Source organism: Manacus candei, unplaced genomic scaffold (genome assembly GCF_025592945.1).
Source record: "Manacus candei isolate 608988 ecotype Guabito, Panama unplaced genomic scaffold, ASM2559294v1 h1tg000088l, whole genome shotgun sequence".
Taxonomy (NCBI): Eukaryota; Metazoa; Chordata; class Aves; order Passeriformes; family Pipridae; genus Manacus; species Manacus candei.
The window spans coordinates 2274562-2289781 of NW_026138136.1; the positions used below are offsets into that span (position 1 = coordinate 2274562).

The 15220-nt window shown below is 43.2% G+C and overlaps 1 protein-coding gene across 1 annotated transcript in view; it reads right to left on the reverse strand.

The window, feature by feature from the left end:
* The window catches only part of RIPOR2 (RHO family interacting cell polarization regulator 2), a 68229-nt gene that overhangs the window by 5148 nt on the left and 47861 nt on the right, over positions 1–15220 (reverse strand). The window contains exons 12-20 of the mRNA XM_051812698.1: positions 14438–14567; positions 11760–12449; positions 8952–9136; positions 6997–7165; positions 5460–5595; positions 4393–4554; positions 3245–3403; positions 1996–2198; positions 383–466 (exon numbers count right to left, since the gene is read on the reverse strand). Coding sequence (XP_051668658.1) covers positions 383–466; positions 1996–2198; positions 3245–3403; positions 4393–4554; positions 5460–5595; positions 6997–7165; positions 8952–9136; positions 11760–12449; positions 14438–14567 — 1918 coding nt within the window. The remainder of the gene's footprint in view (positions 1–382; positions 467–1995; positions 2199–3244; positions 3404–4392; positions 4555–5459; positions 5596–6996; positions 7166–8951; positions 9137–11759; positions 12450–14437; positions 14568–15220) is intronic.

Here is a 15220-nt window from a genome sequence, read left to right on the forward strand (position 1 = left end):
TCTCTTCTGCTATTGCAATACACATGCTTTATAATTTTATCCTGGGAAAGGACGTTTTTTGTCCTTCTCAGTCAGTACTCTATGGATGAATATTTTTTTCTCTGTGGTGTGGAACTAAGTCTCCTCAAGTCAATATGAGAGGGAGGAAAAGATGGTATGTGAAAGATAAATTCGGCCATTGTCACAGAGCCCAGGTGTTTGTGCAACGAAGCTTCTAAAGCAGTCCCAAAGAGCATGGTATCTGAGAAAGATGGAGCGCAGCAATGCAAACCACAAACACTACTGCTGCTGTTATTGCAATTTCTATTTTAATGTTTGTACCTATCAAATGTCCTTTCTTTAAAGTAAAGCCAAGTGCCACAGTGAATTCCTTGTCTCTTACCTTGAGGTATCTTAGAGCCAAGCAAGCCGCTTTCTGCAGCTGGAGGTTGGGCTGGGTTAGTGCTTCACAGTAATAAATCAAGGCCTGAAAGCAGATAAAGGAGAATACCGATGAGAATGTCTGTGCCTCTGTGGAGCAGAAGGATGGAGCATGGAGGTATTCTTACCCTACTAAAAGGTGAACAATTGCAGCCTGCCTCCCTGACAGTGAGTATGTGGGATGGAGGGGGACAGTCCCTGCTACAGTTAACAGGGCAGGATAACTCCCTCCAGCAGATTCAGACCAGGCCAGTAGTCATAGCTTAGTAGTCTCAGGCCAGCTTTTGGTGAGGAAAAGTTCATGTTAAAGTGAGATGCTCAATCTGTCACTCTTGAAGGCCTTTCACCATACATCGCCAAAGAGCTTTACATGGGCCAAGGAGTCTAAAAATCTCAAGAGATGACTGTTGAGATGGTCCCTCTAACATAGGGATAGTAATGAACAGGTCCGGATGTACCCCAGGGAGCCTTAAAATAATGATTACAAGTTTAACATGAGCTGCTAGACCAGTGTACTGCTTAGCCCCAAAAATTAGTAGGTACTGCTGAGCAGCAAATCTCAGTGGCAGTCGGCTGTGCAGTGAACTCATCTGCAGCATAAAGCTGCACAGTACCCTCATAGAAGGCATGCTGTGGTCCTTCCTGCAGGCAGTGAACCAGGTATCAGCTACTCATGCCATTTCCAGGAGGTGGTTATATTTTCCCTGAGATGCTGCCTCCATGAAGCTGGGGATGGAGAAGGCTGGTATGAGATACTAAGAGGCTGCAAAAATGGAAGATGAAGAGGGAGGGCAGGCAAAGAGGGGACTAGATTGACAGAGTAAAGCAGAAGTAAAAAGTGAGCTCCTTTTTCTCCTCCTTCTGCCTTCCTTCTAGTCTTCCTCTTCTACTCTTCTACTCCTTCTACTCTTTCTCTTCCAACTGCATTTTCTTTCGCTCTTTCCTGACAGAGAACAAGAAGGATAGTAGGGAAAGATCTGCCATGAAGGGGCAGAAGCCAACTCTTAATTTCTTCTTACTCCTCTTCTCTCTTCTATCTAATTTCTGTGTTTAACCTGGCCCTGCTTGTTATTTTTGGTATCTGTGATAGACTCAAATCTTAGATCTCACAGCTGAGCTGCATTTGCCCAAGGCAATCCAGCCCCTCCAGAAATGGTGGTAAGTCCCACAGATGGCAGCCTCCTTCGGGAGAAAAAATAAAAATCTGAGACCTATGTCTTTGCATGTTGATGATGCTGGAAACTGTTACCTTGAAGCCTTGGACTGAAGCCAAGTCTGAGACAGGGCAGCAGAAATGTTGAAGTGAGGAAGATAGCTGGAGAGCACAGCACTCAGTAAGTATTTGCGGTTTTGGTTAGTACCTGTTTAGTGTAATGACAGGCAGAAGCAGACTGGCATAAAGACAGAAACAGACCTGCATATTTGCAGAAAAATTAGAGAGGATATCCCTCTGGATCAGTTTAAATCAAGTTCGGAGCAGTTATTTTATATGCATAGATATTTGAGACACACAGGTAGGAAAAAAGTCATGATGATACAGGTCTCTCATGCAACAGGAGATTTTCTGCCACTTACCTTCTCCCTGAAATGCCTATTTTCTGCAGTTGCTGTCAGAAGTGATGCCACAGCCTCGCTGACTTCATTTTTATTTTCATTGAGAAGTAAAGCCAAGGCTCTCAAAACTTCCTGCTGTGGTGGAAGGTTATTGGAGTTTATTTTGGACACATTTTGCTGCAGTTTTCCATCTTTCACTGACTGCAGTACCTGAACCACAGACGCTAGAAGTGCAAGAGAAAGGTCCTTGTTACTTTATCCTCTCAGTATTTTTGATTGCTCCTTTTCTCACTAGCAATCCTCAATTTACACTATACACACAGAAGACATGAAAAAAATCCCCATCTGATCAACTGTAACATTGCAGTGTGTCCGCATAGGGAATTGTCTGGGCTTTAAGTTGGGCTGGTTTCTCAGATGATCAGAGGAGGAGGAGATGAATAGATGAGCTCTGTGGGACAGTGCAGCACTTACATCTACCCAGAGCTAAGAGTCTGCCTGTCAAATCTTCACTACTTTCTGCTGGAAGATGTAAATTCTCCCTATAACAAGTGAAACTTAATATCCTTGTCAGTGTATTGACTTCCAGAGCATGTTCGTGGGAGCTTTTCCTAGGCATATTGATGTCTGCCACCAAGAGCCAGGGCTAATGTGTTTCAGAGGTGGGCTGAAATACCTTGTTCCTTCCATGTTTTTGAGTAAAAGCTCTACAGTATGCCCAAATAAAAAGGAAAGCTAGGCAAGGTTCCTCAAACTCCCTCTTAAAAAGAGAAGAAAACTTGGCTTGCTAGGGGCTTCAGTCTAGCATACTTTGTGGAGTGTCTGCTTCTCTCTTTAGCTCTTGGTGGCAGAGCCTGCAAAACTCTGAGGTGCTATGATCCCCTGGCTCCTGAGAATTGCTCAGCACTTCAGAAGGTGTCTCCATAACAGATGGTGAAAGACCAAACCATCACGCAAGCTGTGGGCACAGAAAACTTCCCAGACCACCACTATCAACCGTTTCCTAAAAATCAATGCTTTCAACATAGTTTTTTTCCCATTTGAATATGGAAATAGAAACGACTGAGGCTCTATCTGCATCAGCTCCTTTCCCTTGACACGTACAACCATTCAGGTGCATTCACACTTAGTAGCCAGGGCACTTCTTGGTGCCTGTGTGCCTTTTCCTCCTTCTTTTGTAAAATCAGTCTCAGAGCTGAACTGCTTTGTGCCGCGCTCAGAAGTACACGGATGTACTTCCCAATTACCCAGCAGAATTTATATACCCTACCTTCTTTTGCAAGCTGTAGTAAATAGCTTCCAAGGTCATTAACACTGTGGCAGGCAAAATAGTTGTAATACTGAAAGACGGTAATGATCTCGGAGGACATGCTGGAGTAGAGGACAGGTTCCGTCCGGTCCAGGATCTGAGACACTAGGATCCTGAAGACTGCAGGCAGCCATGGACAAAGGGTCAGGTTAGTAGGAGCAAAATGCCACAGTACACTTCAAAGCCAGAAAGAAAGAACTGTATCTGCAAATCCAGATACTTCCCAATGTTTCTAACCACAGCTGTGGTTAGGTGAGAAGCTAGACAGACCTTCTCTCTGTCTAGGTTTCATAACCAGAGGATATCTTTGTAAGGATGAACCTCTGCAGTTTATGGATGGCTAGTGCAGCTTTCTATCCAATTCATACAACATCATTTCTACCCAAATGATATCCTGGATCACTAAATACCTACCCACATGCACCGCCAGTTACATCTCTGCAATGCCACTGAGGCAGGGAGATGTGCACAGAGATAGGATTTGGCTTTGCTGGATTTTTGTTCCTATGTGAGCATATGGCATACAGAAAGCAAGTCTGAGGCACTGTCTGTGAGAGCTGGAGCATGGAGCAGGAAGGAGAACACTGCCCTGGGTAGGCATCTGCAATGCAGGTGCCCACACCCAAGCAGGTCAGCCTATATCCCTGTTCTGTCCCAAGGAGAGCTAGTCAGTATAGCTGGAGTTTGAGATGTAGCACATCCCACTCCAGATAGAAAGCTGTGCTCAGACAAACTCACTTGAATGTGGATTAATTTCATCCTAGTGCACTGTAATGGGGCATGGACATTATGTATATACAAAAAATTTAAATGTGAGGATTCCTACTTCACTGAATCACTTACAAACCTGTATTTGTGAATAGACTTACTTTCTGACTAAGTCATAAACCTTAAACAGTATTTACTTTTCTGTTCCTGCCTTTTTCTCCTATTATGATCTGATTATTTTGGTCCAAAACTGTTTCAACAGTTTTGAAATGAGATCTTGGAGCTATGCCCCAACAGACCTCCAAGGGGTTGGAAAACAAAACAGTGGAGATTGAATAAAGTCCAGCACACAACTGTTCCCCTTTTTGGTGAGTGATACAATTTTTTGCAGCAGTTAGTACCTGTTTCTGCAAGTCCTGGACACTCCTCATTCACAGTGGTGGCAAAATTGATATCCAACTGCTTCATCATCTTGTCTGCAGATGTGTGATACACTCCTGAAGGGCCAGTACACTTCATCCAGAAAGCCAGCAGTGACAGTTTCTTGTGGAACTCCGGAATTGCTGGAGGAGAAGACAAAATGAATGATAAAACAAAGTCATGCTGAAAGCATTGACTTCCAGAAGAGAAAAGATGGTAAGAGTGGAGGAAATTTCACCCTAGCCCACTGATGGACAGTTACTGTTTGCTTGGTCAGCCCATGCCATTACCTTCACAGAGCATGACTGTGTGCCCACCTCAGGTTTGTAACACATTTTTTTTCTTTCCCATGGTACAAGAGAAAATTTGTTCCTGATCCAGTTCTTGGCACTGATGTCCCATCTTTTTAAATACCACAAAATACTAGGGGAATACTGCAAACGGTCTGCACAAGATTGATCCCTGTTCTAGCATTGCTCTGTGGCCTTGTGTAAATCACTCAATTTTGTCTCAGTTTTCTGATAAAGTAAATACACCCTGTGTATTTACCTACCCTGCCAAAGTGCTCACGAGGGTGAGTAACTATGTGTTTGTCAGACTCTTCCAAGTATTAAAATAGATGCAACAACAAGAAAAATAACTAAATAATTCAACATAGAGATGACTAAAAATGAAAATTTTCAAGGAGTTGCCTCCGATAGTGTAATGCAGATCCTGCCTTTCCTCAGGAAAGGAAGGTGGAGGAATTTGGCTTTTCAGAGGTGGCAACATCCCCACCCCACCAATGACATATATCCATCCTCTGCATATCAAGCAGGATAAGAAGTCCTTTCTCTTCTCACCTGCTTATTTCCAGACACCAGTGTTGAAGACACATGTAGATGGCACCTGCCTGGCTGTGGTGACTGCTACATCTACTGGTAATCCTGGGTCTGCCCTTCCTAGAGTGGCAGCTCTGCAGCAATGGTGAGCTCTGCACAGCGACTATTTCAGCAGGCATGCGTGCCCAAACTCTTTTCAGAAGGAAATCCCCTAAACTGCCTCTTACCATCAGTAAGAGAGGTGATGTTTCCCAAGTTCTCAGTGCTGATCTCTGCAATATTCTCCATCACGAGGATCTGCCTGGATAGCTTATCCAGGAGGTCTCTTGTCACAAATGGTGTTTTACTGGAGAACACAATTTGCTGGCGAAGACAAATGGGAAGAGAGGAAAATAAGTCATTGAACCAAAAAAAACCCCAGCCTCAGAAGAAAACAAAAAACTCCAAAACACCTGATGTGAAATAGCAAATCCATTGCCTGGAACCATGAGATCTCCTTAACTTTCAAAGTTTTTTGTCTCTGGAATATTTTATGGTCCTGGTTGATACGCATTGTTGCTTATAACTTTAACATCTACATCCAGATCCAGACGCCTGAGTATCCAAGCACCCATTTGCATGAGTAATTTCTGATTTACCCACTCTACAATGCTAAAGAAATCCATCATCAAAAGCCTTAAAGCCACAAAAGAATATTAGTCTGAATTTTGCATAACATAGGCCATGGAAGACCACAGGTTGCTCTTTTTCCAGTACATTTCAGCTCTGATTAGCTACTCAGGTGCCTTTGTTAATGTGCTTTCTCCTTGCTAATACTCCCTAGTGCTGACATCTGCATTTTCTTCAGCAGTTCTTGTAAATATTGTTCATACCAAATCTGCTCTGTGTGTGGACATAGTTCAAGCTTGACTCCCTCAGATGCATACTTACAGTGTACTCTTGCATTTAAACCAAAACCCTCCCTTTTTTTCATACTTGTGAGTCAGTAGAGTGTCCAGAACAACACTAAGAGTGCTGGAATCAGGCTTACTCTGTATTGCTTCAATGGGCCTTTGGGAAAATAAAGTGAATTATATCTAAGATGGAAGAGTGAATAACTGTAAAGCAGATGTTGCAGCATGTTTTGATTCATCAGGAAAACCCTGATGCCCTCTCTTACTGGAAGTTTAAAGTCACATTTGCTGTGCATGGTCTCTGAAAAAAAGCTACAAAAACTCACCTCCAGTAAGTTGTGAGCATGAACTGACAAGTCTGATGTCCCAGAGGGGCTGCTACATGCTGCCCTCACCATGTCTGTTGCAGACAATCTCTCTGCCTCACATGTAGAAATTAATTTCTATTCTTGAACACTGCAGCCTCAGCTAGGACTCAGTTAAACAGTGGGGACAGGGGCTTCTGTTTTACCTCTGAAGACATGGGCTGCCTTAACTGGAAACCAACCTCACTGAAGCCAGCAGGCATTTGTAACCCAGACCATGGGATGCCTCTGTCATCTGCTGCACTGCCCCTCAGTCCTCCTGGGCAGCTTCTGCAAAGTGCCCCACAGTTCATATGTCAGATGTGCTCAAAAATGGGCCAGGATGGAAAAGACAGAGGCTCTTTTGGCTGGGGGTAGTCACCATCCTATCTAAGCATGGCACCTGTCCCAGCCCTGAGCTCCTGCTGCCTCCCCGGTGCAGTGCTGACCTTGCCAGCCTGCTTGTCCCCATGTTGCAGGCAGGGATCATTTTAAAACATATGCCCCAAATGAGGCAGGCCTGGTACCTGAATGAGCTGTGTGCAATACTGCAAGTGCTTAACTATGGTTATATCGAGGCTGTCGTTCCCTGTGGTCAGGGGCAGAGGGCTGCCGGCCACGCTGGTGCCCACACCCGTGTCCTCGGTGAGAGCTTCGCTCAGGTGGCCTCTGGCTTCTGGGTGCTCTGTCCTGTAACTGAGGAGGGAGGAAGGAGGAGGTCAGTGCAGGGTTGACTGCTGCCACAGCAGACAAACGCACACGCACGCACACACACACACACACACACACACACACACGCACAAGCACACCACGCTCACACAGGGTGATGAGCAAAGAGCACGGCAGAAGAGCTGAAAGCAGGCAGAAGCCTGGTGATTAACACCTTCATATCGCAAAGGAGCAGTGCTGCCCTGGCTGGGTGCAGGAGGGATAAACCCACCAAGGGGACAGACCCGTCCCCTGACTGGTTTGCCTTGAGTCATGTGATGCCCAAGCAAGCCTTGTTAACCTGTCCCTTGGTGGTGACAGCTTTCTCCCATCTGTTAATGAATCACCTGCCCAGTCACTGTGGATTAAGCACCATGACAATTTGTGCCACCCCAAGCACTGAGCTGCTAAGAACAGCTCTGTGCTTTCCGTGTTCTCCTGCTGCCAGATTTAAGGCTCATTGCAGAAGGAAGGAAAACCACTGCTGAAGTAAGAGGCATGATGTCTTCTTATGCTGTTTTAGACATAATGTGTACAGCTTACTTTGCCAATTGTTTCTGTAAGAGTGTAGAGTTAGTCTCACTGTGTTTTAAATCATTATTTCCAAGATTGTCTTGCTGTACAAATGGTCCTCCCCATGTTTAAATGCAAAGCCTGAGGTCAGTCCCAAGATGGCAAGTGTATTTGGCTCCAAGTTCAGAAGTTTCAACACTTGCAATCTTTACACTGAGTCACACACTTACACATCTAAAAATGGAAGTGGGAATCTGTACTGTCTGGGGATGAGCCAGAGAGGGAAAAAAGAAATTTTCATTTCTACTCTAACTGGTTAAAGCTGGATCCTTAAATCAGGACAGACTGGACTGAGCTCAGAGTGCCAGTTTAGCAAGCAACGCAATTTCCAAAATTTTTCTTCCCACCAAGTCTTATTCTGGAAAGAGAACATGAGATGAGGGGAACTGCATGGTAGTTGCTTGTTGCACTCAAAATTGCTTTAAGCAAGCTGAGAGTAGTATTGCTCCCTGGTTGGAAAGTGCAGGGTGTGATGGAATCACGTTCTTTTCTTTTTTCCAGCTCTAGTGCCGCTTACATGCCTGCTGGGCATCGTGTCAGCTCAAAGTATGCAAACATGCTTTTAGGATCTAATGATTGAAGCACAGCATCTTGAAGTCACACAACAACGGCAGGCCACGGCACAAACACCACAGCTTTTTTGTTCTTTTTTTTTCTTTTTTTGCTTTTTTTTTTTTCCTCAGAAAGACCAAAAGTGATGCAAGAAGGGCAGGTAACACGCAGGGCCATGAACAGGGTACCAGTCATCACTCTTACATTCCAAAGGAAACCTACATCATGCTGCTTAAATCTGGCCCTGTGTTATTGTTACTGACAAGCTTAATCCACTGCAAAGACTCATTCGGCTAGAGAGAAAAGACAAAGGGGGGGGGAAAACCACAAAGGAATTAGTAATTACATCCAAGGAAGGCCAGGTCCAAACCTATGTCAAGGAAGAGGCTCTGCCAGTATTGATGTCAGCTTAATTTAATTTACCCTTTTCCTTTGAAGGACAAATTGCATATATTTGAACAGAGAAAGAAATGGTCCTGGAAGCTAAAGATTTTGTATGCAGCAGCCACAGGGAACCCTCTGACCTATAAACTCATCAAGGATTAGTCAGTCTTCCTTGAATAAATTGTGCACCAGGATCCCCTGTTAGTGACAAAGAGCTAGGGTATCAGTTTGGCGTAAGCACAGCTGGTAGTTACTACAAACTTACCTATTCTTCTCAATCTCAGTATCTGAAAATACTGAGTCTGCACCTCCTCCACCATTACAAACCTCCACACCACCACCTTCCTCATCATCAAAGTCAGAGGTGTTCAGGAAATCAAAGCTTTCTAAAGCACTTTCAACTGTTAGACTTAAACTGGAGGACCTGCTTCGGCTTACTGCTGGCTTGCACTGCAAAGGCAGAACGAACCAATGAAAACCCCAGATATTAGCTACTACTGAAAGAAAAGAAAAAAAATTATAAAGCTTAAAACTTTCATATTCTTAATTTTATTTTTAAAACTTCATTTTATTGAGTGTTTCATTTCAAGACTTCATATTCATAGCATATACAATTAAAGCCTGAGAACTGGGAAAACCCTTCCGTTCCTCCTCCCCTCCCCATCCTACCCACTCTCTACCCCAAAGGAAAACCCTCAAAGGCAAAATTCAGTGTGTTTCATAGAAATGTGAAGTACATCTTGAATCCAAGTTTTGCAGCTTTCAGTGTTCTCCAAAAGAAGAGGTGGTAATTAATGCAATGGAAGTTGAAAGGGGAAGGTACATTCCATAATTGCTGTCCTAGCTACAGAAGCCAGTTTTTTACATATCCAATGGCACTATCTGATTTATTCCAGATGAAACTCCAACAGACCTTAGCCAGGAATTAATTTGGTCCCATATCTGCAGATTTATTAACGGAATGAGAGGACTTTTGTGGCCTTTGAAGCCAAATGGCTAATCAAAGAAAAGCCAATTAGGTATCAGATTCCTAGGTGACAGAGAAAGGCAATATTGTAATTCAGAAATTAACAGTGCTAGAGAGGGGGGAAACCATTCCACCTTGCTGCTAGGAAGAAATGCAAAGGAAACCTTGCAGTTGCTGTAGGAAATACCAAAGGCCCTGGCCCCATGTGGCAATTCATCCAGATACGTCCACAGAGTTGCTTTCAGGGTCACCCTGCAGGATCAGATGTGGCTTGAGGGGTCGTCTCCATTGGTTGGTTCAATGACTTCAACATCTTTCACACGATGTGATTATTCGATCAGAAGCAGCCATGAGCCAACAATGCCATTGTATAAGCTGCATCCTCCAGTCCCAGGCAGGAGCCATGACTTTGTTTCAGCTTGTAGAAAGAAATGCATTGGCCTCTGAGTTCAGATTCAGCACTACGTGGAGCTGAAGAGGGTTGGAGCTCTATTTCCAATTCATTTGCACACAATACAAATGCAGTGATGGTCATACATTTGCACTTACAATACTTGACTCCTTAAACTGACTGTACAGTCATTAGCTGATCAAACACACCTCCCAACACATCTATGACATGGGTGGCTGCTGTATCCTACTTCCTGTGCAGCACTGATGGGTTTAGCTACCATTTCCTTTAGGGCTGGTAGTGCAGCTTCTTCAAGCAAAAGCAAACAGCAACATGTGGGCTTCTCCTTTTCTCTATATGGTCAAGAGAGATTTCTTCTGCCACAGCTCAACCTTTTTTCATGGGGAGCCCAGCATGGCTGCTGGTGATGCTGAATGTCAGTCTGCAAGCTGAACAATAGGCGGCAAACACACTTTAACAGATCTGGAAGAGGCGTCCATCCCAAGTGTGCATGAATCCTGCCTGCATACATCCATCCTCTCTGCCCCCCATCCCATATCCATCCGTTTGTCATTTCTGATTGAAGGAGTCTAAAGAAACAGTCTCCATTGTCCCTCTGCTGTTTGGATAGTTGACCTCTTTGTATAGGCTGCAGAGCAGCCATGAAGCTAGAAAGTGATAGTAATGGTACCTTTGTCTGCTTGAACCTCCTTGGGAAATAAATAATGCATGAAACAGGGGCTGCAGGCTGTCAAAAAAAGCACTCAACTTGGGAAAGTACCATGTGGCTTTGAATATCAATGGAAATAAGGAGGTTACAGAGTTTCTTTGTAAAAAGGTAATGGAGAAGAATAAATGTTTCCTTCCTTCCTCTTCAGCCATGTTTTTTGAATGATGAGGTTTAAATAACTCTCAGGGCAAGTTGCATATGAATATGAAGCATTTGAAATGATTATTTCCCATATAATACTCTTTGCACAGTAATGCATCATGAGTTATTATTCATGGGGGAGATATGAGTCACAGTGATCCATTGTAAACATATCAAAAACACACATGCAAATCCCTTTTCTTCTGATTTTCAGCATTTTTGTCCATCTTGGTGTAATGACAGGATATCTCTCATTATAAAAATGGATGGGGGAAAAAGGAAAAGGCTTGGAAGAAGCATAGGTGATGTGGGGATGGCAAGCTTCAGTGAGACTTGTTCTTTTAAATCCCTTTGGCAATTTAGAAAATTCAGCTTCTATGGCTACAAGGCCTGATCCTCAGCTGGTACAGTTTTGCACAGCTCCGTGGAGTTCAGGGGTAATATGCTAATGTGCACCCACTGAGGCTGTGACTCATAGATTTCAAAGGCAGGTGCCTGGCTATGTTTGATCTCTAGTATGGCACAAACAATGGGTTCACAAGTGGATTCTTCAGAGAAGGGTATAATTTAATTATACCTCTGCCACAGCACCTTTTTCTCTTTCCCCCAAGTTTTGATAGAAGATCCATTGCTTGAGGATACAAGGCTATGATAAGCACATCATTGCCAACAAAAGTTTAAAAATGCAATACTGTGAAAGGATGTTCCAAGTAGGAGCAAGCCTACTGCTACTGGGGGAATTTTACTATTCTCCAAAAAGCCTACTTTGATGTTTGTGAGTCAGGGGAGGAGATTCTACTGCTCAGATTTTCTTTAGGGTAGTATTTTCTGAAAATGTACTCACTTTTAGGATGTCATCTAGATGCATCACTTCTTGGTCCAGGTCCTGAAACTCTTTATACTGCTCTTTATGTGGCTCAAGAGCTAAGAGAAGCCCTTGCAAGGCTTCTTCAATGCTTCCATCAAGATAAGATTTATATCCTTCTGATTCCCCACTAATTGATCCCTCACATGTCAGCCTCTCTGGAGTCAGGGGTGTCTCTGCTGATGTAAGCCTTTTAACCAGCTGCTTTGTGATGTTGCCTTCATAGGTATCCAGCTCCACAGGCTTGAGCTCTGAAACTTCATCCGTGTCCTGCAGGAGAGACACCGGGACACTTGTTTCTATAAAGACATGATCGCTTCCAGCATCAGAGGTTTTTTGGCAAACTTCAGGAGCTGCCCTTGGCATGGCCTTGTTCTCAGCCACTGCTACCTCTCCCTGGGACGGCAGGTCCTTTGGCTCAGCAACAGAGTCTCTGCGGGAGTCACTGCTGCTACAGTCTAGGCTTGAGCTCTTGGAGGACTCCAGAGCTTGGTGCTGGGTGGGCATCACACTGATGTCAGGGCTGGAGCTGACATGTGCAGAAGAGGACTCCGCTGAGTTGGCAGGGGGCATGGAGTCTTGATAAGGCAGGTCACCAAAAGTGAAGGAAAGAGGCCGCTTCTCGGTGGTCACTGCTCCATTTTCAAAGACATCATCTGGCAAATTCGACTAAAAAGATAACAGAGAGAAAATGTTTTTCATGCAGCATTGGAAAGAAGAAAAAAATTAAGTATGTGCCCTTGAAAGAAAAAGGCAAGCAAAAAGATTAAATAGGCATTCAAGACTTGAGAGATAGGAAAAATGTTTCAAATCCAACTTCTGCTTTCATCTGGCATGGTTCCTCATTTCAGCAGGAAAACTGCTGGAAAACCTGGGCTTAGCATCTCTCTGTTAAGCAGAGAGCTCTAGGAGATAAGCCCCAGAAGAGAGACATGAATTCCACTCGCCCTACTAGATTTCCTCAGACAGCATTTCTAGTGCACTGCTCTGGTTCCTGAAGCATGGCTCTTTTTAATAGGGTCGTACTTAAGCCATCTTGTCTGCATTTTTCTATCCATTATACATTTCTGTTCTGTTTTCTGACTTCTAAAGTGGCAATCCCTAAACTGTAACAGTTTGCTCCAGAAGTTTATCTAGTGTCATGGTGTTTTAATGGTGATATTACTGTGTAATTTCTTTTCTGTTTAAAGTATGCTCTGCCTGTGGCATGGATCTCTGTAAGAATTGTTGAACCAGAGTTATACAGGAGTCACATCCAATGTGAGTTTCTTCTGAAATGAAGCAGCAAAATTGTGTGGTGGTGTATTGAGCAGGACATCGATCATTTAAGAAGCAAAACCAGCCTATACAGATTCCAGAACAATCACAGTATATATATATGTTCATTTTGACTGACCTATGGGGAAAAATCATCTGCCTATCTGACCTACAGAGCTTCCTTTGTTATGTGGCTAACTCATGGAAATTCACAGCATAGATGGAAAGCAACTACTATTTTGCTGACAATTTGCTGGAAAGAACTGTAGACATTCACATGTTGTTAAGCTGCAAAAGGTTAAAATGTCCAAAACTTGCATCTTTTTTTTCCAGTACTATTAGCAGCTTTTTTCCCCCCTAAACATAATTACATTCAAAGATTTATTTCTTCTTTCCCTTGACATGGGTATGTTTTTAGCATCTGAAAGTCATGTTACTAGGCAAATGTATAGCAGGTAATTTTTAAGAACACTGTTGGCTTGTATTCCTGCCCTGCTCTCTGCCCACAGATAGTTGACTTCTGATCATTATCTCTGTAGAAACCAAGAGGAATTTGATTGAATGTGAGCTGCATGGGCTGACAGTTATGTCCTCCCCTCTAATCAGTCAGCAAAATGAGTGAGTTGCAACGGAGAGCAACACACGAAGCATGCGTGGGAATGGAGATGCCACATAGAGACTGAAAAAATCCTTCACCAAACAAAAACCAAGACTCACATATAGCTCTAGCCCTGCTTTTGGGCTTAGCCTGAGCGATGGCAGGTCACTAAAAGAGCGACTGCGACGAAGCTTGTCAAAGAAAGTGTCCTGCAGAGCATCTAAGATTGTCAACTTTGGCCTGTCTTGCAGAGGATGCAGCCATTTCTTCAACAGTTAAAGCAAAGAGGGTGTGAGGAAGGGCAAGTTAAATGAATGCTTTGTAGCAGTGTATTAAGTTACAGGCATGGGATGCAGCACTTGTAAAATTAATCTCTGTACAGATGGCCTGATTAGGCATTCAGAATTCAATTCATGCAAAATGTAGGAGTACCCTGTGAATATCTTTGGTATAGGGGAAAATTTTATCACAGGATACTTAAAAATACTTGTGCTATAATGGTTGTTTAACTACTGTTACAAAATGAAAACACATTTTATAAAGATTAATCAAGTATTATAGCAGTCAGGCAAGAAGAAGAGGTATGCAATAATTGGCCACATAGTTTCAAAGATGCTAGGATCACAGTCACCTTCTTTTAGGATTAGCAGCTAGGAATGCACTTGATTTATAAGCATTTATAAGGGTAACCTGCTGGAACCAGGGAAGAAAAGCTTAGACGTGTAAAGCAATGAAGTGTTTGCAGTGTTTGAACTGCTCTAGGGCTTCTCATTACATAAACATGAAACTGAACAGAGCTTACAAAGAATGAGTGGTCCTTGAAGGTTGGTGTTTCAGGAGTGCCTTGGCTGTACATGGACATTCTCCTCTGGAGAGCAGATGCCTTGCTCACATTTCCTGTGGATGGGGTCAAATCTTCAACATCAAAGGGGCTATGGACACACAAGCAGAAGAAAAAAAAAGGTTGTTAGGCTGAGTGAGAAGGTCTTTCAGGTCCATAGAAAGGCTTTTTGAAAAGGTGGCTTATTAGCACATCAAAACCCAGAGGTATAGCAAGTTTTTTTAACAGAACTGTTTAAAAAAAAATGTTGTTAATTAGACAGCAGTCTCAGAAGTGTGGTTCTCAGTTCTGATAAAAGCATTCACTCAGAAATCATTTGTGTGTAGTCTGATGTTATTCTTCTCACATGAAAAGTATTCTTGGATTTGAGTTGCCAAGTGTCACATACTAATGAGAAAGGTGCTCTACTATTAATAGAACTGTTGCATTATAAAGGAAACCAGGAGCTGTTATTGCTGACTTCGTGTTTATTGCATTACAAGAAACAGCATACACGATTGTAAAAGTTAAATGCATCAACACTTCTTCAATGACATTTACCTATTTCATTAAAATGCAGTGAGAATTGGATTTGGATCCTAATGCCATCAACTCACCAATATGGGTAGAGATCACTAGGAGGTTTCCCGCCACCCTTGTGTTGTATAAAGCCCTCAGAAGCCAGCTTTTAAAGATGGGCCAACTTCTGAACTTCACTATGCTAGCATAAATCCATAAATCCAACACGGATTTTTAGACTAATAT